This window comes from Sinohyriopsis cumingii, chromosome 7 (genome assembly GCF_028554795.1).
Source record: "Sinohyriopsis cumingii isolate HCF-2022 chromosome 7, ASM2855479v2, whole genome shotgun sequence".
Lineage (NCBI taxonomy): Eukaryota > Metazoa > Mollusca > Bivalvia > Unionida > Unionidae > Sinohyriopsis > Sinohyriopsis cumingii.
The window spans coordinates 124985457-125009133 of NC_142967.1; the positions used below are offsets into that span (position 1 = coordinate 124985457).

The following is a 23677-nucleotide window of genomic DNA, read 5'->3' on the forward strand; positions in this document are numbered from 1 at the left end:
GGTGAAATAGAAATACATTTCACTCTGGAGGTAATTCAGCTGCTCCATTTTGGTGCTTACGCACTTATCACGTCAGACAGATATATCACTCTTGATGTGCTTAAGGGTAAAATGAGTGTTCAGATTTATTTTCATGTTAATTGTAATAATATATGGTTTATTTGCGTGGTGACGTAACTTTGAGGGACACATGCTGTGTCATCACGAGATTAGGCGTCAAAGACTCAAATGAGCATGTTAACAACGGGATCCATGTTTATTCTAAATAGAACAAGTGCTCAAATAATAAAAAAAAAGAGTAACACCGGCAGATGTTTTTGTCCAGCAGTATCAGCCTTAATAACGACCGTTGTTCCAAAGACATTACCTATATTAGGAACATTAGGAGTAGCGTCTTCATGTGGACAAATACCAGGAGCGACACAATAAACTGTTCAGAGTAGTGGAATAAACAACTTTTGTATAAAGCAATTAAATAAATGCCTAAGAAAAGACCAACTATAGCTAGGCCAAAGAAAGCTCAATCAACTAAGAAAAAAGATTGAGTGAACAAAATCACAAATGATGAGGGAATGCTTCATTGGTCCTCTGCTGGTGGGATAGCGGGAAGTCTTCTTCCGAAACTATTGCGGATAGGACGAGGCTTGCCTCTAGTAGGCATAAGACGGATGTGAAGAAATTCAAAGATTTCTCACCACTTAGCAATTCTAATATACAAAAAGAATTGACTGGGGTAAAAGGTTTCATTGACTGTACAGCAATGACCAGTTGCCATAGAAAAGACAAGTTGGATCATTTTGTGTAATGAATACGCACGATGGATCTAAAACACAATGGGTAGCATTATACAACAACAATTATATTGATTATGTTGGTTGCCCCATGTGTTAGAATTAAGGATTATGTTCATGACACAATAAACTATTCTTCAAATCAGCTCTAACCAGTTGGAACAAGAGCCTGTGGAAAGTTTAATAGCTTATCAAACGCAAAGGAAAGCTGGTATCTAATACAAAATAAAGTGATAATAAGAGTACAATCTATGATATTAGTGGTGTCGGAAGAGGGATGCAAGGAACTTAAGATTAGTTTTAGTAGACTATTAGAACCCTAAAAAAGGTCAGAAGAACCGACGATACCGTATTGATTTGTCGCTAACAAATTGTAGCTGAAATCATCAATAATAACTCCTCCAAACGTGTAAAGACAACTAGGCGTCAGCATGAAAATTGCCAACTTGCAGCAGTACACTTCCTTCAAGGACTGAGGCCACGTTTGTAAAAAAAGTCATGATAAGTGGTTCAAATTTCTTTGAACAGGCATTCATGATAGCAAAACGTTAGAAATGTAATGAAAATGTTCGTGGACCACGCACAGTAGAAATCTTCGATTACGATATTTGGGGTGATGACAATATTCAAGGACCGCTCCGGTGGCCTAGTGGTTAGAGCGTCCGCCTCGGATGCGGGAGGTCGTGGGTTCGATCCCCGGCCGAGTCATACCAAAGACTTACAAAAATGGTACTAACAGCTGCCTCGCTTGGCGCTCAGCATTAAGAGGTTAGTGTTAGGACTGGTCGGCCCGGTGTCAGGATAATGTGACTGGGTGGGACATCATGCTACATGTCTGCGGCATGATGCCCCAGTGCTAGACATTACTATAAACTGCCACATTGCAGACATCGTAGCGATATGACTGAAAAATTGTTAAAGCTACGTTAAAAATCAAAATCACATCACATCACAATATTCAAACCTCATGTGAGAGACTTGAGTTTCTTGAAAGTAGTTATTGTTATTGTGTCATGCAACATCTATGTAGGTAATGATGAGTCATTTAGGGAAAAGTATGTTGTTAGTCGTTTTATTATGACGCAATAATTGTAATGGATATTTTGAGATAAATTACCAGACAAAACTATAGTCAGATTACAAGCCAAATATCCTGACCAAAGTACAAGAAACATTCACTAGAGTCAGACAAAATATCGAATTAGCTGCACTAAAATATAAACTTCCAATGGATCAAATTGCCAAAGAACGTGAATTTAAAATGGGTAAAGAGTATATTCACCAGCCGATAAGCCCTGTCTCTCTAAATATTTTCCACCTGAGGAGTAGTTCATAAAAAATAAGTTCAAAAACATCACCTGTGAACAATGATTTTGAAAGTTTTGACAATAAACAAGCTGAAGTTCACATGCAAATCGAATAAATTTGTTTAAGTCTTGAATATCTTTCGAACACATCATGTATTGTTTAACGAGGCACCATGTGACAATAAAATGAACTATGAGATTAATAATGATATTAAATGTAATTACAAAGGTCCAGAAGATCCAGAAATTGTGGAAAAATGTTACACTTTGTATACGAATGTCACAGGTCGGACGTCAGAAAAACGTTACACCTTGAATACTAATGGCACAGGTCGGACGTCAGAAAAACGTTACACTTTGTATACTAATGTCACAGGTCGAACGTCAGAAAAACGTTACACTTTGTATACGAATGTCACAGATAGGACGTCTGAAAAACGTTACACTTTGTATACTAATGTCACAGGTCAAATCTCAGAAAAACGTTACACTATGTATACCAATGTCACAGGTCGGATCTCAGAAAACGTTAAACTTTGTATATCAATGTCACAGGTCGGATCTTAGAAAAACGTTACACTTTGTATACGAATGTCACAGGTCGGATCTTAGAAAAACGTTACACTTTGTATACGAATGTCACAGGTCGGACCTCAGAAAAACGTTACACTTTGTAAACGAATGTCACAGGTCGGATCTCAGGAAAACGTTACACTTTGTATACGAATGTCACAGGTCGGATCTCAGAAAAACGTTACAAATTGTATACCAATGTCACTGGTCAGATCTCAGAACAACGTCACATTTTGTATACGAATGTCACGGGTCGGATCTCAGAAAAACTGTACAATTTGTATGCGAATGTCACTGGTCGGATCTCAGAAAAACGGTACTTTTTATATACGAATATCACAGGTCGGATCTCAGAAAAACTGTACCCTTTGTATACGAATGTCACAGGTCAGATCTCTGAAAACCAGGACTTTTTATATACGAATGTCACAGGTCGGATCTCAGAAAAAGTTACACTTTGTATACGAATGTCACAGGTCGGATCTCAGAAAAACTGTACACTTTGTATACGAATGTCACAGGTCGGATCTCAGAAAAACGTTACACTTTGTAAATGAATGTCAAAGGTCGGATCTCAGAAAAACGATAATTTTTATATACGAATGTCACAGGTCGGATCTCAAAAAAACTTTACACTTTGTATACGAATGTCACAGGTCGGATCTTAGAGAAACGTTACACTATGTAAACGAATGTCACAGGTCGGATCTCAGAAAAACGTTACACTTTGTATACGAATGTCACAGGTTGGACCTCAGAAAAAGGTTACACTTTGTAAATGAATGTCACAGGTCGGATCTCAGAAAAACGTTACACTTTGTATACCAATGGCACAGGTCGGATCTCAGAAAAACGTTACACTTTGTATACGAATGTCACAGGTCGGACCTCAGGAAAAGGTTACACTTTGCAAATGAATGTCACAGGTCGGATCTCAGAAAAACGTTACACTTTGTATACGAATGTCACAGGTTGGACCTCAGAAAAAGGTTACACTTTGTAAATGAATGTCACAGTTCGGATCTCAGGAAAACGTTACACTTTGTATACCATTGGCACAGGTCGGATCTCAGAAAAACGTTTCACTTTGTATACGAATGTCACAGGTCGGACCTCAGAAAAAGGTTACACTTTGCAAATGAATGTCACAGGTCGGATCTCAGAAAAACGTTACACTTTGTATACGAATGTCACAGGTCGGACCTCAGAAAAAGGTTACACTTTGTATACGAATATCACAGGTCGGATGTCAGAAAAACAATACACTTTGTATACGAATGTCACAGGTCAGTCCTCAGAAAAACGTTACACTTTGTATTCGAATGTCACGGGTCGGATCTCAGAGAAAAGGTACACTTTATATACGAATGTCACAGGTCGGATCTCAGAAAAACGTTACACTTTGTAAACGAATGTCACAGTTCGGATCTCAGAAAAACGGTACAATTTGTATACGAATGTCACTGGTCGGATCTCAGAAAAACGGTACTTTTTATATACGAATATCACAGGTCGGATCTCAGAAAAACTGTACCCTTTGTATACGAATGTCACAGGTCAGATCTCTGAAAACCAGGACTTTTTATATACGAATGTCACAAGTCGGATCTCAGAAAAAGTTACACTTTGTATACGAATGTCACAGGTCGGATCTCAGAAAAACTGTACACTTTGTATATGAATGTCACAGGTCGGATCTCAGAAAAACGTTACACTTTGTAAATGAATGTCAAAGGTCGGATCTCAGAAAAACGATAATTTTTATATACGAATGTCACAGGTCGGATCTCAAAAAAACTTTACACTTTGTATACAAATGTCACAGGTCGGATCTCAGAGAAACGTTACACTATGTAAACGAATGTCACAGGTCGGATCTCAGAAAAACGTTACACTTTGTATACGAATGTCACAGGTTGGACCTCAGAAAAAGGTTACACTTTGTAAATGAATGTCACAGGTCGGATCTCAGAAAAACGTTACACTTTGTATACCAATGGCACAGGTCGGATCTCAGAAAAACGTTACACTTTGTATACGAATGTCACAGGTCGGACCTCAGGAAAAGGTTACACTTTGCAAATGAATGTCACAGGTCGGATCTCAGAAAAACGTTACACTTTGTATACGAATGTCACAGGTTGGACCTCAGAAAAAGGTTACACTTTGTAAATGAATGTCACAGTTCGGATCTCAGGAAAACGTTACACTTTGTATACCATTGGCACAGGTCGGATCTCAGAAAAACGTTACACTTTGTATACGAATGTCACAGGTCGGACCTCAGAAAAAGGTTACACTTTGCAAATGAATGTCACAGGTCGGATCTCAGAAAAACGTTTCACTTTGTATACGAATGTCACAGGTCGGACCTCAGAAAAAGGTTACACTTTGTATACGAATATCACAGGTCGGATGTCAGAAAAACAATACACTTTGTATACGAATGTCACAGGTCAGTCCTCAGAAAAACGTTACACTTTGTATTCGAATGTCACGGGTCGGATCTCAGAAAAAAGGTACACTTTATATACGAATGTCACAGGTCGGATCTCAGAAAAACGTTACACTTTGTAAACGAATGTCACAGTTCGGATCTCAGAAAAACGTTACACTTTGTAAACGAATGTCACAGGTCGGATCTCAGAAAACGTTACACTTTGTATACGAGTGTCACAGGTCGGACCTCAGGAAAAGATTACACTCTGTAAATGAATGTCACAGGTCGGATCTCAGAAAAACGTTACACTTTGTATACGAATGTCACAGGTCGGACCTCAAATAAACGTTACACTTTTAGTATACGAATGTCACTGGTCGGATCTCAGAAAGACGGTATTTCGTCCGGTACAATATCTATGCGAAGGACATGGCATGTGAAGACCCTGAGAAAGTTCTGTCTCAGCTTGTCCAGACCTTTGAGGAAAAATAGTATTGCTAGTATAAATAAATGGTGGTTACATTTTGACCTATTCAAACATTAAAACATGTCAGAAGTTACCTGTGCACACGATTTCATAAAGACAGATATATCTTCTTTTGTCATGTTTTGACACATGTACCTGTGTTCGTACTTCTTTAAAATTGCTGGTACATTCGTTTTGCTATTCGTATGCCACTCTACTCATGGGTAAAGGAATGAAATTCCAAACAATGTTTGTAAACATTGACGTGTGTAAATCTCATTAAAATGTCCCAAGGATAATTTATCAGGTTACAGAATAAAGTGATGACTCCCATCACATGTCACTGACCTTAGGTTACCATTACTTGCAATTCTTGCAATGCGAAATATTTTTCAGTTCACACATGTGTTGCAAACAGTAATGATTGTGAATGTATATATAGTTTGTGTTTGATTTAATTCAAATTAACACTGTTAAACATGTAAATACTTATAGGTAACTGATTAATTGGTTTAAATGACTCAGCATTTAGGCATCATGTCATTGCATTTACTGAGTTTCATACTGTAATACTATATACTATTGCTGAAAGTTTACATAGAACAGTGTATGATTAAAGCCGTTCTAGCCCCTCAAAAATAATTTGATATTTTTATATGTGACGTTGAGCGAGGACAGTCATTTTCTTAAAGCAGGAAGATATGTCACGGTGACCAACACCCACGCTAATTATGAAGAGTATGGTGGTATCGATGCCACATAACAAGATCAGTATGAAGCTAATGGGGCTAAGATCCAGGACAAAACGGCTGGGTCACAAAAGCTGAAGAAGCAGAGTTTAAAGATAGCAGAGGTAAAGATCTGTTCTGATGTAAAAGATAGAAGTGTGTTCGTTCATTGATACATGCGTAGCTGTGCAATAGCAAATACAGGACGAAATAAGAACATACTCGTTTATTTAGTTATACCACGGTATGCCATATGCCAATTGCTAGGACATCTCGACCATTGAAATCCCGGTAACGGCTTAAACGGACCATTGTGTTAAATTCCTGCATATTGCAATATCCATCCAGAATTGCCGTAATGCTTACAGTCAAGAGGATAGCTATAGTGACATCCATAAAGTTTAGTACCATACTTCCCAATAGTTCCTCATAATGTAAAATTCATAAAACCTACCCTAACCCCAACCTAATAATATTACGACCCTTTATTGCACCCCAAAATAGGCCCCCAAAATGTTTCTGCCCATGTATAAGTTCCGATACACTCCCAGATTTTCAGATATTAGATTGCTATAGGCCCCAATTATACCTCAATCGATTTTACAATGAGATTTTTAGTAGCAGATACAACTACTTCTGTCGCAAGGGGATGTAACTGGGTTGTCTCCTCTCAGAAACAGGAAAATTAATTTATTCTCAGTTTTCTTCTTTACTCCTTTCACTTTGATGCTTAATGGAAGCCTTCTTATCTATAATAAAATTACAAGCAATAGTCGCCCCAAAAATTCCAAAGATATATTTAAATTAAAGTTTTGATTCACTATTATAAGTCAGGGTCAATAATAATCCTTTAGGAAAAAAAAATGTTTCCACCTAATATCAAGAAAACATTTGTCTGAATAGTAATGATATTTGGTTGTTTTCTACACAGGTATGATCCCATCTTTAATGTTGCGTATTTGTTTCTTTGTTTCTATAATTAAGCCATTAATGTCCATTATAACATTCTTATACTGTACTGTAGGAGATAAGCTTCTCACTATTAGCCGATCCTTCAGGTGTAGGAACAAGTCGTTCATACTCGACCTCCACAAATGTAGGAGAAATACATATATTTTTCATATGTTCCATAACCTCTTTATCCAAAACGCAGAAAAGAATGCAGTTGCCAAAAGCCTGTGCACTGTCGCCGATACTTTGAAGAATTATCAGGAAATCAGAATCATAATCACCGATCCAGAATAATATGAATCGGATGGTGCCCCATACTCGGAGGAGCCACAAAAGCAACCACAGGTACAAATAATGGGTGTCCGCATCCCTGAAATCTGCATTCAACTCACGCAGTCGACGTCGAGAAAGGTACTGTAGATAAATTAATTATGCTGCGATAAGTAAGACGGTGAAATCAATATATCGTATGTGTATATGTATGTATGAAGTGATAGATAAATAGATTCATTACTAGACCTGTTCCAAAATCGCTCATCATATACAAGAGATATAAGAGATCATACATTTTTACTTACTTCGCAAAATCAAAGAAAAATTTTCATCACTATAAACATTCATTATGAGGCAGCTGTGATTTATATATATATATTATGGAGTTTTTGTTTTCTTCGTCATTTGACACTACTACATTCTTGCACAAAATGCTCAGTATCAAATGTGTTGTGATGTGATTTTGATTTTTAACGTAGCTTTAACAATTTTTCAGTCATATCGCTACGATGTCTGCAATGTGGCAGTTTATAGTGATATCTAGCACTGGGGCATCATGCCGCAGACATGTAGCATGATATCCCACCCAGTCACATTATCCTGACACCGGGCCGACCAGTCCTAACACTAACCTCTTAATGCTGAGCGCCAAGCGAGGCAGCTGTTAGTACCGTTTTTGTAAGTCTTTGGTATGACTCGGCCGGGGATCGAACCCACGACCTCCCGCATCCAAGGCGGACGCTCTAACCAATAGGCCATCGGAGCGGTCTCAGTATCAGAAGGGAACGACGAACCTATTTGAAATCTACTGTACGTTTTAAATCTGTCATGACTTGATGGCTATTTCAATTAACCTAATAAATTTTTACAACAAAATATATTTCTAAACGATTCCTAGGAAATAGTTTTACATTTGTCTTCTTGAATAAATTTATACATCTGCACTTTGGGTTTTATCATTCTTCTATTAAAAGCTATATGTAACCCTATTCCCGAAGCACTTGATGTGGCAAGCATATCTTCTCAACCTCAACCAATGAATATCACATAAACTTCAACATACCAGCTTTAATTTCAGCAGGACAAGGATGCTTAAGGACAATATATAGCACAGGATTTCCCATCCCTTTCCTGCTATCAGCATCCATTCAATTACATCTTTGATATCACTCCTAATCCAACACCACATTCCTGTCACATCATTATTGGCAGTACTACGACCTAGCTTGTGATATATGCCTGCCAATAAAGTTATTAAACCTGGAAGGGAAAATATGACAGATATTTAAATAGCAAAAACCGATTTTAAAATTCCTATCAAATGTATACAATTTCTAGACGTTACCGATCATTTTAGCATCTTGTTCATAATAACGATTGTAACAATTAATTCAGCATACTGACGAACTGATTTGAAATAGGTAATTGTCTATATCATCATTAATCAGGATTTTACTATTTTAAAAATATGCATATTACCTGGAACACCCCAGCAGATTACATGGTAAAAGACCTTTAATATGGCAGACATTGTCCTGTCGCTCCGGAATTGAATGGACACCATCATGTGAGCTGTTATTACCAATGTCCAGAGAAATGACGAAATTGAGGCAAAAGTGGTAACGATGCTTTGGGCGTTGCAAGTAGCATCATCTGTACCCAAATTAGATAAATAATCAGCGGTTCCGACTAGGTTTCCTGATGCATTCAATAAGTCTGCAAATGTAAGCCACATCAGAAGCGTTCTAGGAAAATTCCGTACAGACTTGATACGCCAGTACGTCCAAAAGATGAGGAAGGCACCACAAATTGACAGAATAGAACTGACGATTGTGCAGCCTGCAGATGCTTTGTTTATGGTAGTTAAAGTATGATTCATTATGAAAATTAATTTAAATGAGAATGCCACTATTTTGCCTTATGAACCTCTTGCAATTGCTATTCTCAACCGTGGAGTCGTGCTAGATGTTGTTGAATATACACAGTATAGACTTTGTACCCGACTTGATATAGTTTCACAGTCACATGCTAATCTAAACTTACCCATTTATAGAAAATATGCGTGGATAAGCAAAGCCATAATGTGGCTTGTTGGACATTACTATGTAAAATTAGATAGTTTACAACGCATATCATGGATAAAAATTGCATGATATCACCGAGTGACTCTACAATAAAATAATTGTATTCTTTCTTATATTACTAGTATTTTAAGCGATCCGGAAATGCAAGCGTACATCTAAGTATTTCGTACAAAAATGTACAACCTCAAGTGGTTTTCTGTTTGTGTGTTTTGTTGTATCTATTTTTGCTTTGTACCTATGTTTTATTTCACCAGAAAAGCCTTTATTGACTGGACACAGTAATTTTGTCTTTTCTTTCGTTGAGACGGAAGGATGCACGACCTCACGTCGACATTACTATTGTGAGCATTAACAATGCTCACCAGGTGATAGGTAGATACAGTGGCAAATACTGTAGACAGCGTTGCTTTATCAATGATGTAATTAATCGGGAGTAACATACCCCAGACACTATGTTTAACAAGCGTGCATTGTCAAATTTATTTGTATATTAAATGCTTAACTTGTCTTCAAAGTTAAGTATATATATATATATATATATATATATATATATATATATATATATATATATATATATATATATATATAGTATGTTTAACTGTGTTTCTTGTCAAATTTCATTGTCTTCATCATGTTCCATAGAAAAACGGTATTAATTGAAACGATAATATGTTTTGATATACTCAAGTGAAGTAAGACGTTTGTGCAACGGTTAAGGTAAAGCAATGATGAATATGCTAAAAAATCATTCAGTCTTAGGAAAAAAATGGCAATGTAATTTATGAGTAGTGAAAGGGGTGAGATTAGCGACAATGGGAATTAGCATTAAAAACACCCCCCGGGTAAGATTAGCGACAATGGAAAGTTAACATTAACCACCCTGGGTAAGATTAGCGACAATGGAAATTTAACATGGGCAAAAAACCCTGGGTAAGATTAGCGACAATGGAATTTAACATTGGAGAAAGGAAAAAAAAGGAAATATTGATTTTAGCGACAAAGGCATTCGAACAATGGAAAAAAATATCGATTCTAGGGACAAAGGCAATTGAACATGGGGAATAGAGTTTGGGTCTGTCTAGGGACAAAGACAATTGAACATGGGAATAGAGTTTGGGTTTGTCTAGGGACAAAGGGGAATTGAACATGTTAGAAAAAAAAACTATTTTAGGGACAAGGGGAATTGAACATGGGATTTGTTTTTGATTTTTTTTAAAAAATTTTTTTATAAAGGGGTAGGCAATCGAAAGGCTATCTCTTTTCGAGAAATGTGGGTGGTCCTGAAAAGGGCCTTTGGGTTTCTTCTTCTTCTATTTCCTCCACTTCTTCCACCAAGTTCTCACTTTTTCCATTATTCCTTTCTTCTTCCTCTTCTTCTCCTCCTCTGGTAACCAGTCAGGATGGCCCAGCTCTCTAAACTTCGTCTGTATCTTTATCCAATTGTTATTTAGCCTATCAAACTCTTCCTTTTTCTTTTTGTTTTCCACATCTTTTCTTTCTTCCCTCCATTTCTCTTTAATCTTCTCTACTTCTTCCTCCATTACTTTTCTCATCAGATCTTCCCCTTTCTTCACCTTGTCCAACCCCCATTTTACAGTCCTCCACTCTGTCCAGTACAATATTTTTTCTAGGAAGCACCGGACTTGGATGACATGATCCAGTGCTTCCTTCAAACTTCCCACTCTGAAGTAAGGTGGGTTAATGAAGCCTCTTGACTTACTGACTTCTTCTTCAATCATCCCTGCTATAATATCTGTTGCTGTCTTTAGGCCTTGAACTTGACTGGTTACAAAGTCTTTCATATCTCCATGCCTCCATTCCTCTTCTATTCTTCCTACAACATATTCTACATCCATTATCCAAAAATAGATGTCTCTCAATAGATTAAATAGAACTGATACTTGAGTCATTTTGTCTCAGTTATTCCTTAGAATGGTTCCAACATCAAACTTTGTGGGTTCTTATAGTGAAAGCGCGGACGTGATGGAAAACATCCCTTAAAAACATAAAATTGATCTAACCTAGATCATGATAAAACAACGCGCGGACGTGAAGGAAAACATCCCCCTACTTTTCTCAATTCATATAATATACTATCGACATAAGTGAAGCAACAATAAACTAACCCCAAATCTACTATTTACACACGCAAATCATTAAAACAAAATCCATAATCTACTATCCACACAATCGTACGTGAGCGGTTACAAAACCCAAACTATACTCTCCACATACGCTAAGAAACAATAAACAAAATCCCTAATCTACTATCCACACAATCGTACGTGAGCGGTTACAAAACCCAAACTTTACTCTCCACATACGCTAAGAAACAATAAACAAACCCATAATCTACTATTCACACAAACTTACGTGAGCGGTTACAAACACAAACACACAAACACACTAACACATACCCTCACATTAAAAAGAGTCAGTGTTTATATTCACACTACTCTGCCTACACATATTGGCAAATTGATGGTTATTTCTTTTCTAGAGTATTGGGGTAGCTCTGAGAAGGGCTGGTTTTTTAACTCCAGATGCACCTATCTAATGCTGGCACCTTCCAGGCCTGTCGCCACACACACATCTTCGACTCCAGTCTCCTTGCCAATTCACCCTTGTTGCTCTAAGCGCAGAGGCGGGTTGAGTGGCTTCACTATTCCAATCTTCTGTCTCTGGAATAGTGAAGACTTCCCTTTCTTTTCTTCTATTTCTTGTTCTAGGATGAATTGGCATCCTTACCTCCTGTTGTAAATGTGGTGTAGCTACAGGTTGGGGAGATGTTCTTGCCTTAGGTGTCACCTTGCACACAGGGTTCATCATAGGGTGACACCTGATCTCTCTCTTTCTTTCCTCCTCTTCTTTCATTTTTCTCTCTTCCTCCTCCTGTTCTATCCTGGCTTCTTCCACAAGGGCCTCCGCAGCCAGCTCGTTCAGGAGGCATCTGGCATATTCCAGGTGCATCTGGAGTTCAAAAAGATTTTCAATTCTGCTACTCATTTTTATTGTTGATCAATCAACAAGGGTAGCTAGACTGTCCAGCGAGTTTCAATTTATAGTGAAAGCGCGGACGTGAAGGAAAACATCCCCCTAAAAACATAAAATTGATCTTACCTAGATCATGACCAAAAAAAAAGAAAAAAAAACAACGCGCGGACCTAAAAGAAACACTCACTCACTTTATTATACTACCCATAACTATTCTAAAAATTTTTTTCATTAATCACTTCAATAGACTATCCACATACGCAAAGCAATCCAATCAAACCCCCCAAATCTACTCTCCCCACACCTCAAACACCAAAAAAAATCATCTTAATCTACTATCCACACCAACCTACTTGATCCGTTACAAACACAAACACACAAACACAAACACATTCACTCGCACTATTAAAAAAAGAGTTAGTGTTTATATTCACACTACTCTACCTACACACATTGGCAAATTGATGGTTATTTCTTTTCTAGAGTATTGGGTAGCCCTGAAAAGGGCTGGGTTTTTTTGTCCTTTTTTGTTTGCTATGGCAATCTTTTAGTTTCTAAGAATGCGATATCCTCTGAGGATAGACTTTCTGGCAATAGGTCTGCTTCTTCGGAAAGAGAAGAACTCTTTGGTGTCGATACGACAATCGACAAAGCCTCTGTCAGGTTCAGGTTGCTGCTGCTGCTGCTGTTGCTGTTGTTGTTGCTGTTGCTGCTGCTGTCTCTGAAGTCTGTACTTCTCTGTCCATTCTTCTTTCTCCCTGTTCACTTCTTCTCTGAAGAGTTCTTCTATCAGGTCTTCAGTAACTTTTAACATTCTCACATTCTCTATCTCTTCAGGCTTCGGTATCAGACTGTGTCTGACCCTATGCAAATTCACGTAGGCTTCGTTTAGCTTAGCTAGTTTGGAGCACATCTTCGTAGGAGGATATGTCGACAATGGATGGTTAGACTGGGAACAACCCGGTTCTTAAAGTCAAAGCGCGGACGTGAAGGAAAACATCCCTCTACGGTTTTCGAGCCGCAACGTTCAATGAGTGTCATGAGAGGGATAGTAAGAAGTCAAAGAGCATAAATCAACATTCTTATAGCCAAACAAACCACAAAGGCATTTTTTTCAAAACACAACATTTTTTATTCAAAATCACTTAACATTAACCAACAACTCTAACATTTTTTAACAATAATCCAACAATATAACATCAAACATTTTTTTTCAAATGACAAACATTTTTTTCAATTTACACTCTACTTTAAACAGGGTTGGCAAAGTTGTGAATGAAATTGTGATTTCCACTGTTGCAAGTCATTGAGTCATGGATGGACACTACGTTTCCTAGCTGAAGACAACAAAATAAGCATACTAGTCACAAAATCAACGATTTACTTTCTCATCGTTTCTAGAAAAATCACGATCAAAATAAGTCACTAAATGTTCTTTTGCTGATAATAAGTGATCAATTTCGATCTCGACTTTCTCTTTGAATTTGTCAAGAGGGCTTTGATGTAATGGATGTCTCGAGTCGTTAATGGAGGACAGAAATGTTCACGCAAGTCTTTATACCACCAACGTAACACCTCTTTTTTAAACAGACTCCAAGCTTCGTCCAGATATTCGTTGAATTTTTCTTCTTGACTGATGTTTTGACATTCATAGTAATCATGCTTCATCCATATCGTAATTGTGTCTGCCAGGTATGGAGCACAGTAGGAGACCAATTGCTGTTCTTGTTCTGGACATCTCGACTTGATCACAATGTCCTTTTCGTCTTTGTGTTGGGATTCTCCTTCCACGGTCTCCTCACATTCCATCTTCAAAGCTTCTCCACTAGGTAAAGAGGGAGAACAGTCTTTCATGGCTTCTAATAATCTAGAATGACTTCTCTCAAACTGTTGATTTCTATCGTGTTATCGAATTCTGCATACAGGATGACGTTCACTGTCTTGTCCAGTGGTTCTGCAAACTGAAGTTCCACACGAATCTGGCCGGATTTTATATGAAATCGAAAGCCCACAAAGCATAGCCTCCTGCGTAATCTTCGTACGTAATGCCGTGACTGGTGTTGGTTCCTAACTGGCCGGTGGCTTCGTACAAGGACAAGTACGATCTCAAGTAATTCATCTTCGTGTCACTAAAGTCAGGTTCGAAAGGTCTGGTACACAAGGTCTTGCCATCGCGACTGACTTCGATTTTCTTCACGTCGAAGTGTTGAAAGTTGAAAGGATTTTTTTTGAAGGCTCCGTTGAAGGCTTCATTCTCGACCATACCAAGGATTAAACGTTTGGATAACTGTCCTTGAAACAGATGATCTTCGATCATGGAATGATGGCTAGCGGGAATGGTGAACGTTTTCACTTCCACCCTTCGTATGGGATACTTGGCGGTCGTTCTGCTCAACGTTTGACTGATGTCGTTTCCCACTTTGGGTAATACTTCCACGCGTCGTACGTAGAGTTTGGCCTCCTCGATTTTGCTTTTAGGATTGCCAGCATCAGTATCAGCCGGACATTGACCCCGTTCAGCAAATATTTCTCTTGCAACCACATGTCCAAATGCAAACGATCCATCAGTTCTAAACTCTTTCCACCTAGGATTTTGCTTCGTCTTTCCACAAAGCCGTCATTGTCTTTATCTGTTTCCTCAAACGCCTTCGCTTCGTCAGGTTCCCATAGCACACAGGCATTGAGATGAGTATTCTTGGCATCTATTTCGTACGTCAAGAGATTTTCCAGGTAGGCACGGTAAGGGTAAGTATCCATGCTGCTGCTAACCAGTTTGTTGTTCAAGTACAAGTCCACTGAGCTGAACAAGGAATGCATGAAATTGTTGACGGGAGCTATATTCTCAGTGTCTTCTACTGCACCATTATCCTTATCTAGAACTTTGATTTTCAAGTACAAGTAACTGCTATTCAGATCGATGTAATCTTCGGGTTGTCCCTTGATTTCAAACTCGATGGGAGCGGAATCTGCCAATGAGGAGACGGGATGAAATTCCACCCATTGAGATTCTTGCATGGTCATCATCGTGGGGGACATGGCAAACAGGTCCAGTTCCGTTTTGGAACAGGCGCAAGATTCTCGGTGCACCATTTTTTCTCTGTGTCTCAATAATCGTAAACGTCTAAGTCTCGAACGGTTCTTCTTTTCTTGGCCATTCTCGCTGTAGACGTGTGAAGTCTGGTGAAAGGGTGTTTTCTTCTTCGTCTCTTTCTGCCTTGTCCTTGCTGAATGCCTGACTCGGTAGCGTGCAGGGCATTTATAGGTGTGTCTCGTTGGCCCAAAAGGTCTTTACCCGTTTGCAGCAAGACATTTTTGCCTGCCCTCATGAAAGCTTCTTTAGGGTTTTGTTTGTCGATGATGACATTTTGGAGAAATTCTTTGCCTTGCGTCCGTGCCGCATCTTTCAAGGCGTGCAATCCACGTGTCACCATCGGTTTCAACACCGAGGCCACCGAACGAAAGGCGGATTTTAACAAATCTCCTAAACCGTGTCCTCGCTGTCGAGCAACCCCTCGGTACACTGGATACATGACTTACGAATCGTGAGAGAACCGTTTTCGAAAATGGAGTTTCACCGTGACTTTTCCTTTGGTGAATGGAATACTTTGTCCCAGATCTCCTTTTATAGCAATGTTGACCGTGTCCAAATACGACTTGCTGACCGACAAATAGTGAGGATGGACAAATTCGCGGTGGACGTGGTAAGCGTTTCCACCTACCTCGTCAGTGGCCGTGGCAGAATTTACTTTGAAAGGAATGACACGCAGTAACGGCACGGAGGTGTGTCCCACCACGTTGTACTCCACCACATCGGAGTACACGAACATCAAATTCAGTCCTTGGTTCAGTTCTACCGGGTAACGAAAATACCTTGCAAAATGCCCGTTGTTGTCAATATCTGCGATGTGAATCTTTTTGGTCTGCTTATCCGTGACCATATTGAGGTCTCCACCCAAAGTGTCATACAATCCAGGGCAAAATTTAATACGTATACTTCTATCCTCACTTTCAAATTTGATGAGTAGACGGTGAGACTGTTTGTGGTACTCCATGGTGACACGTTTATTTAGTTTGGTCAGAACTTTGTCAAAGGCTGCATAGAATTTGTCAGCGATGGCCTCCACCAGATGTTGACCACTAAAATAATGGCCTGAGTTAATTTTAAAGTGATACACGTAAAGAGGAGGAGAAGTGTCACTGCTGAGTATTGGGGCCTTGGGAAGTGATTTATGTTGAGAAGTGGCCGTCATGGTTTGCTGCACTGTTGGGTCCAGAATTTCGACCTCAAAAGTGTTTTGAATTTCAGTGATGTTTTTGATTTGTGTTGGGTGAATCATATCTACCAAAGCCACTTCCCAATGGGCTTCGTGATGTAAGGGGATGGCCTGAGGTAATTTGGCCGTGTAACAGCACAACATGTTGTGGGGAAACACCTCCATGGAACTGTCACTGGGTAAGGTTAAGTAAAATTGGTTTTGGTGACTCATAATTCCAGAATTCTGTGGCTGTCCGAGGGGTTACTGGACGTCAGAGGCGTGTCTTCGCCCAAAATGGGGTTCTGGTTGTGATTGTTGTTGGAGTGGTGACTGGCACTGGCACTGGACACAAGGTTCCCGTGGTTCCCGTTGGAAGAGAATTTCAGGGAGGGATTGGGAAGCAGGTAACCGATGCAACTGCTCAATAAAATGGTCCACAATTGTTTGTCTCCTTGTTGCAAACTCAAATTGGAGATGGCTGCCCCAATGACACAATACACCACGAAGATTTGGCAGAAAAAGACGATTTGCGTTTTAGGCACACGTTCTCCACACCACACCCACAAAGGTTGTTTTTGTAAATCTTGCACAGAAGAACTAGGTGAAGGAGGAGTGGTCGACGTAGCTGCGTCTGTGTGAAAGGGCATGATGGTCACTTCTTTTTATAGTCGATGACTTGCGAAGCGTCGATCCAAGAATCAAAACTGGGTGGATATCCTTTCCAACGTACTTTGACTTCTTTGACACGTCGTTTGCCCACTTTACGGGTTCTGCGTTCGAGACTGCTTTCGATGTCGTACACGTCGTCTTCTTTTTTGGTGACACGTTGTAACTCGGGCAAATAAAACGTTCCTTTGAGCACTTCTCCGTTCATGTCTTCCAATTTATAGACGGCAGGATGACGACCATGCACTCGTCCAGTGACGCGAAACAATTCGGTCGTCCAGTTAGGTAAGTAACCTTTGTCGAAAGTGCGTTTGGTTTTGCCAATGCGCACCCAATCTCCTACGGCCAACTCTCCACTTTTCTTGGGGACAGCCCTCGTCGGGGACGTACCAAACAGACGCTCAAACACCAACACTTCGTTCTCGGGAGTCACTTCTTGCCGGGCACGTCCGATGCTTCGATGGTAAGATTGGTTGTACGCTTGCACCAGGTGCGGTAAGATGTCGATGTACTTCAGAGTGTGGTGATGCGTAAAATATTTCCACATGCGTTCTTTCAAAGTGCGTTGAAAACGTTCCACGATGCTGGCTTTGGTTTCGGGATTCTCGGTGGTAAAAAAATGAATGTCACGTTTCTTTAATTCTTTTTGGAAAGCTTAATTCAGAAATTCGGTGCCTTTGTCCGTTTGCCATCGAAGAGGGTGACGACCGCTTTGTTTCAACACCCGTTGCAGGGCTCGCACTAACTCGCTGCTGGATTTGGAAGTCAAAGGCACAACCCAGGCAAATTTGGAAAAGACGTCGATGACACAGAACAAATATTTGTAGCCACGATTGTAGCTGGCCAAATGAGAGACATCGGCTAAATCGGCTTGCCATTGATGATCGATGCCTTCCACTCGGGTGCGACTTCTGGCAAACTTGCGTCGAATGGGTTTGTGTAAAGTGTAGGTAGCTTGTTCTTGTAACCATCGTTGCACTGAGGTAAACGGAGACTTTTCAGTCGCGTTTTGGCAGCACGATACAATTTTTGAACTCCTGCGTAACCTACAGGATGGGAGGGATCGTAGTAAATGCTGACTAAGACTTTTTCCATTTTTTGTGTTGGTTGGTGTGTTAATAAGACACCCACTCTTGGAGGATGCCTCTCTTTTTCTCTTGGGGTATTTTCTTGGATTGCAATGCTTTGCGTGTGCGACCGGCAATAGGTGTTGAAGAGGAGGATGTCTGAGCGGGGGATATCGGTTCCTGTTTCACTTCTGTCTTCACTTCTGTCTTCACATTCTTTTTCTCTTGTGATGAAGAAAGGGTGGCCATCATCTTTTTAATCCATCCAATTCTGAAGGAAGGTGGTGTTGTTAACTTGCGTACTTTTTCTGGTGGAGTTTGAAACCCTTCTTCTTCTTCTTCTTCCCCTTTTTCTGTCTTGGTAACTGGTAGTGATGGTACTGGTACTGGTACTGGTACTGGTGATGGTGCTGGACTTTTCATCAAGGTCTTAAAATCTTTCAGAGTGGGTAGAGCTGTTTCGTCTAAAGCTTTCTTGTGAAAGAGTTGCAGTCGTTGCAAGAGTTGACCGTACTTTTGCGATTTTTCTGTTTCGGACAAATCTTGGCGATCCATCAAGGACTGCAATTCGTGTTGTAACTGGGACATCTCGCTCAAATGGGGATTGGGAGGTAAATCGGGGTGCGTTGTTCTTGCCACCGATGGTATTCCATCCATCGTTTGTAAGGCACTAAAGCTAGTTTTCGTCCTTCCATGGGCTTGTCAGGGGTCGATTCTGAAATCTTGGGACTTCCGAGGGCCTTTGTATCTTGCTCCCACCAGTCCCCCCAACATGGTTCCCAAGACTCCTTTCAGTAAGGGGCCTAACAAGAGAGGTAAAATGCCTCCACGGACCAACATCTTTTTTTTTTGACGAATCGGAATTTTCTTTTGAACCATTTGGCGAAGAACGTGACGATGTTTGCTTAAGCATTGTTTCTGATGTTTGGACAAAGGGATCGTGCCTTTCAAGACGTTCAAACAACATTCGCACACGGTATCGATGACCTCTTTGGAGGCCGATTGAATGAGTTTTTTTCGTAGAGGTCGAGAAGCTTTGGACAGGATAGATAACATGTCCCCATGTTTGACTAAACGTGGTGGTAGTCCTTTCCTTTCCTTTCCTTGGCGTTTTCTGGAGGGTGACATCTTTGAGTCTTCAGGAGCACCAAAAAAACACTGATACCCTACTTGGTCACACACCTTTTTATACTGGAACGCGTCGCCACTGATTGTCTTTACGTCGTATCAATTTGAGGACAGGCATGACACGTCGTGCAGGGGTACGTAACGGACTAAATCGAGCCAGTTCTTGCTTGGACAAATCCAGTAAACTTTGTAACATGCCCGATCTTTCTTGAACTTTGATTTGGGAGAAGGTACTTTGTGAGCAGCAGCCACTGCCACTAAATTGGAGGGTCCTGCCACGGGGGGAGTAATTTTTAGGGTCATCAACGGAGAAGTTCTTGGTGTGATGAACGTCTCCAAGTACTCTTCAGTTCTTGGTGTCATCAACGGAGAAGTGGATGAACGTGAGGCTGCCGGAGATGCGGTCACCGCCGTGGCAGGTCGTGGTTTGCGAGTGTAAAGTTGCGTCCTGGCCGAAGTGCCTCTCTTGCGACTAGTTTTCTTCTGTGGACTTTTCTTTTTCTGGGGACTTTTTCTCTGTTTCTTTTTCTCGGGACTTCTTTTCTTTTTCTGGGGTGGTGTCTGGTAAGAGGAGGGTCCCGCCACTGGATAAGTTCTCCTTGGGGACCTGGTCTTTTTCTTCTTCTTGGGGCTTCTTTGGACTTTTTTCTTGGGGAGAAGTTTGGGGGTATTAGGATCTCATCTTAAGAGAGAGCGAATGATGACCCCTCCTAGAGTACCGCTTCCTCCAGGTTTCAAAATGATTTGTTTTTTGGTTTGAGTGTCGATGCGGGGATCGGCCAGTTGGACCAAAGCGACTTTGTTTCGATCGAAAAAGCGTTTGGTTTGATGAGGAATCTGAATGATTCCTTGGAGTAATTGACGTGCCGTCACCGTGAACCATCGTAAGACTTCTTTGAGACTACCTTCTAAGACACGAGCTCGTATTTGTGGATTTTTTTCTCGACTGATGCCATACAAGGCACAAATCAATTTGACGGGAAGATGCGACTGAAGGGACGCCATGTTGACGCTGTGTGAGAGAGACGAAAAGGGTCTGAGGTTTTTATAGATTTTTTTGTGGAGTGAAATTAAGTCGAGGACGGAGACGTGTACAGGACAGGCCCTCCGTCTTGGCACCAGTGGTGAAACAAGTGGGTACGAAATCGCAAATCCTCGGGGGTCGTAGGTTTCAAATCGACGAGTAAATAGGCGTGTGGAGTTTGAGTGGCATCGTCGTACGCCTGAGTCAGCCAAGGCGTTCCTAACTGTTTGGCTAAGACTTGCACATGCGATTTATCTCGAGGGCTTTTAAACAAGACCACGTAATGCGCATTGAAACTGATGGTGCGATGGGCTTTACTTTGTTGAAACAAATTTTGGGTGATGTAAACGACACTGGTATTACGGTGATGCCCTTTGCGCGTGAACCACAGTTTAATTTCTTCTTCGTCTTCTCCTAACATGTTGTCAAAAATGACCAAATGGGTTAGACGGGAGTCAGAGACGATGCCGTCGTCTTCTTTAGGAATGCCTTCCACAAACACGATGGAATCGCCTTGACTTTCTCGCAAGAGGCTGTACGCCGATTGCCACTCTTTGTAACACCACACGATCCGTTGAGGTGGCCGATCAATCAAATGATGTTTATGTTCGATCAAACGTTTGACGAATTCGGTTTTGCCAGAACCGCTAGGTCCCGCAATGAGCATGTTAAAGGGATGGCGAAGATACAATGCCTCCCAACTGGCACGATCTAAGTGTTCGTCGATGACTTTGACAGTAGAGGAAGAGGGAGCAGAGACAGCAGAGGTAGCCATAGTGTGAGAAATGTCACTTGTGACACGAAAACAAACAAGACAAGAGTTTATATACATTTTTTCAGAACACGTTTATTGAATGTTTCAAACATGAATACGAAAGACAAAAATACATAAAAGCCAAAGGCTTAAGTATAAGGATAAAAGGCACATGATAACCATTAACGTGGAATAAACACAAGTGTCTGTACAACATGTTTTGGGTAATGTTCTAGCCAGTTCTATAGTAGGGGGTAAGGTCACACAAGTGTCCTCCCGAAAGGGTCTTTCAGGCCTGTCCACGACAGTCCCGTCCTGGGTGACGGGTTCTTCTGGCACCGTCATTAAGACAGGTTGAAAAGTCGCAAGGCTCACAATCGCATTCCACTTCAGAAGCCCCCCACACTTGAATTGTGCCTGTCTAAACTTGTTTTGTGTTTCTCTGAAAGTATTCATCTTGTTCGCTCGGTCTTGATAGTCACAATGAACTATCGATCTTGCCTAGGGTTCCTTTTCATATACAGACCAATACCGACCTGTCCATACGGTAAGGTGAAATGATTGGGAAGTCGCACTCGCTTCTGGTACACGATTTGATAGACTTTTTCCAAGGGTCGACTGACGATGTGGTGAGTGGGTAAACGTACAATTTTGTTCGGTTGATAGGTGGTCACTTTAAAGTTTGCATCCTCTCCCGATTGCAAGGCTTCTTTCAATACCCCAAAGTTCACCACACGACTGGTACGATAATTCAGAGTCAATCCTTTCACTTTACACGTCGTGTGCAATTCTCCTTGTGGGTCCCGGTATTCGTAGCCGTAATTTTTGGGACCGCCACTGACGAAACTTATAATCTTGTCGTCGGGATATTCGTCTGTCCAGGCTCCTAAACGGTCTCCTTCGATGTCAGGGTGCTGTTGACTCCGGTGATGGATGTAAATGCAACTGTCCGTGTCAAAGTACAGGACACGTTCCCCTAATAGTTCTAAAGCTTCGTACAATTTTAAGCGAGCATGAGCTGCCACGTAAGCCGCAATGATGACATTTCCAAAGGGGTCGTCTTGTACAAAGTCCAGATCTTCTTCGTAATTGACCAAGATCAAATCCTCGCGAACGACGTCCACGTGTTTCATGTATTTGGTTTTGTCGTGAATCATCTGAAAGTAGCGGGAAGGTTCTGTCAAATATTCCGTCTTGGGTAAACACGGTCGTTGTGCCATTTTACCCCACAAGCAATTTAACATCACTTTGGCAAACGACCGCCTGCCTTCGTTTTTCTCGATGTGGTATAAAGAGATGCCTTCTTGTTCATAGTATTTCTCTTTGAATGTCTTTTCGTCTTCGGAAGTGTGACACCAGGAAGGATAGCCGCTAGCTTCTTGCTTCAGTTTCAAAAAGGCATCCACGTAGTCGGCGAAAATGCCTTTCTGACTGGGGTCACCCTTGTGGTATTGTTGTGTCTTGGGAAAGTGGCAAATTTCGTACACTTCTAACAGTTGATATCCCATGTCCAGAGCTTTGAACAATTCTACGCTGACCCAGGTTCCCGTCAAGGCCCGTTCTTCCTGGGTGTGCTGACAAGGTTGGTTTTGGTTGCACGTTTCGGCACAAGTACGGCACAAAGGAAACATCAGTTTGCCTTGGCAATGGTGAGGTAAGACGGGATGGTATAGGTTGGTGGGAGGCAAAACTTTACACTTGATCAAGCCTTCGTATTGTCGAATGTTGACCAGGTCGATGTGTTCCGTGAACAATTGTGGGTGCCCTGCAGGAAAGCGACAATATTTGCACACGTAAGGATACAGCGAACACACGTCCAAGTATCTGATTTCTTCTCCTTTCTCTTCGTCGGCTTGGTACAGCAAACAGGTGGCATTGGTCCTTCCTCCGTACAAACTATCCCTCGGGTTTAGGGGGTCCATCAGCTTGTAACATTCCACGGCACGTTTAAACTCGGGATCGGTTTTCATACGGTGATCGTACTCGTGTTCCCACATTTCCACCACTTGGTATCCTTGCTGTTCTAACTTTAGGCATCGCTGACAAGTGTCCTGGTACAAGTCTTCAATGGTTCGTTGTAAAAACTGATTTTTAGTGCTACGGTCAGGGTAACAGACGGGGCATCCGTGAAATAAGCAACCGTTAAACTCGTACACGATCTTGGGGTTTTCTAAG

General features: G+C 40.9%; 1 protein-coding gene across 1 annotated transcript; it reads right to left on the reverse strand.

The window, feature by feature from the left end:
- Positions 1–6599: 6599 nt before the first annotated feature.
- LOC149796071 (G protein-coupled receptor 157-like) lies at positions 6600–9484 on the reverse strand. Its single transcript, XM_089964182.1, has 3 exons — positions 9009–9484; positions 8593–8789; positions 6600–7670 (listed from the first exon to the last, which is right to left on the reverse strand). The coding sequence occupies exons 1-3, from the start codon at positions 9406–9408 to the stop codon at positions 7314–7316; spliced, it is 954 nt and encodes a 317-aa protein (XP_089820308.1). The 5' UTR covers positions 9409–9484; the 3' UTR covers positions 6600–7313.
- Between the last annotated feature and the right edge of the window lie 14193 nt (positions 9485–23677).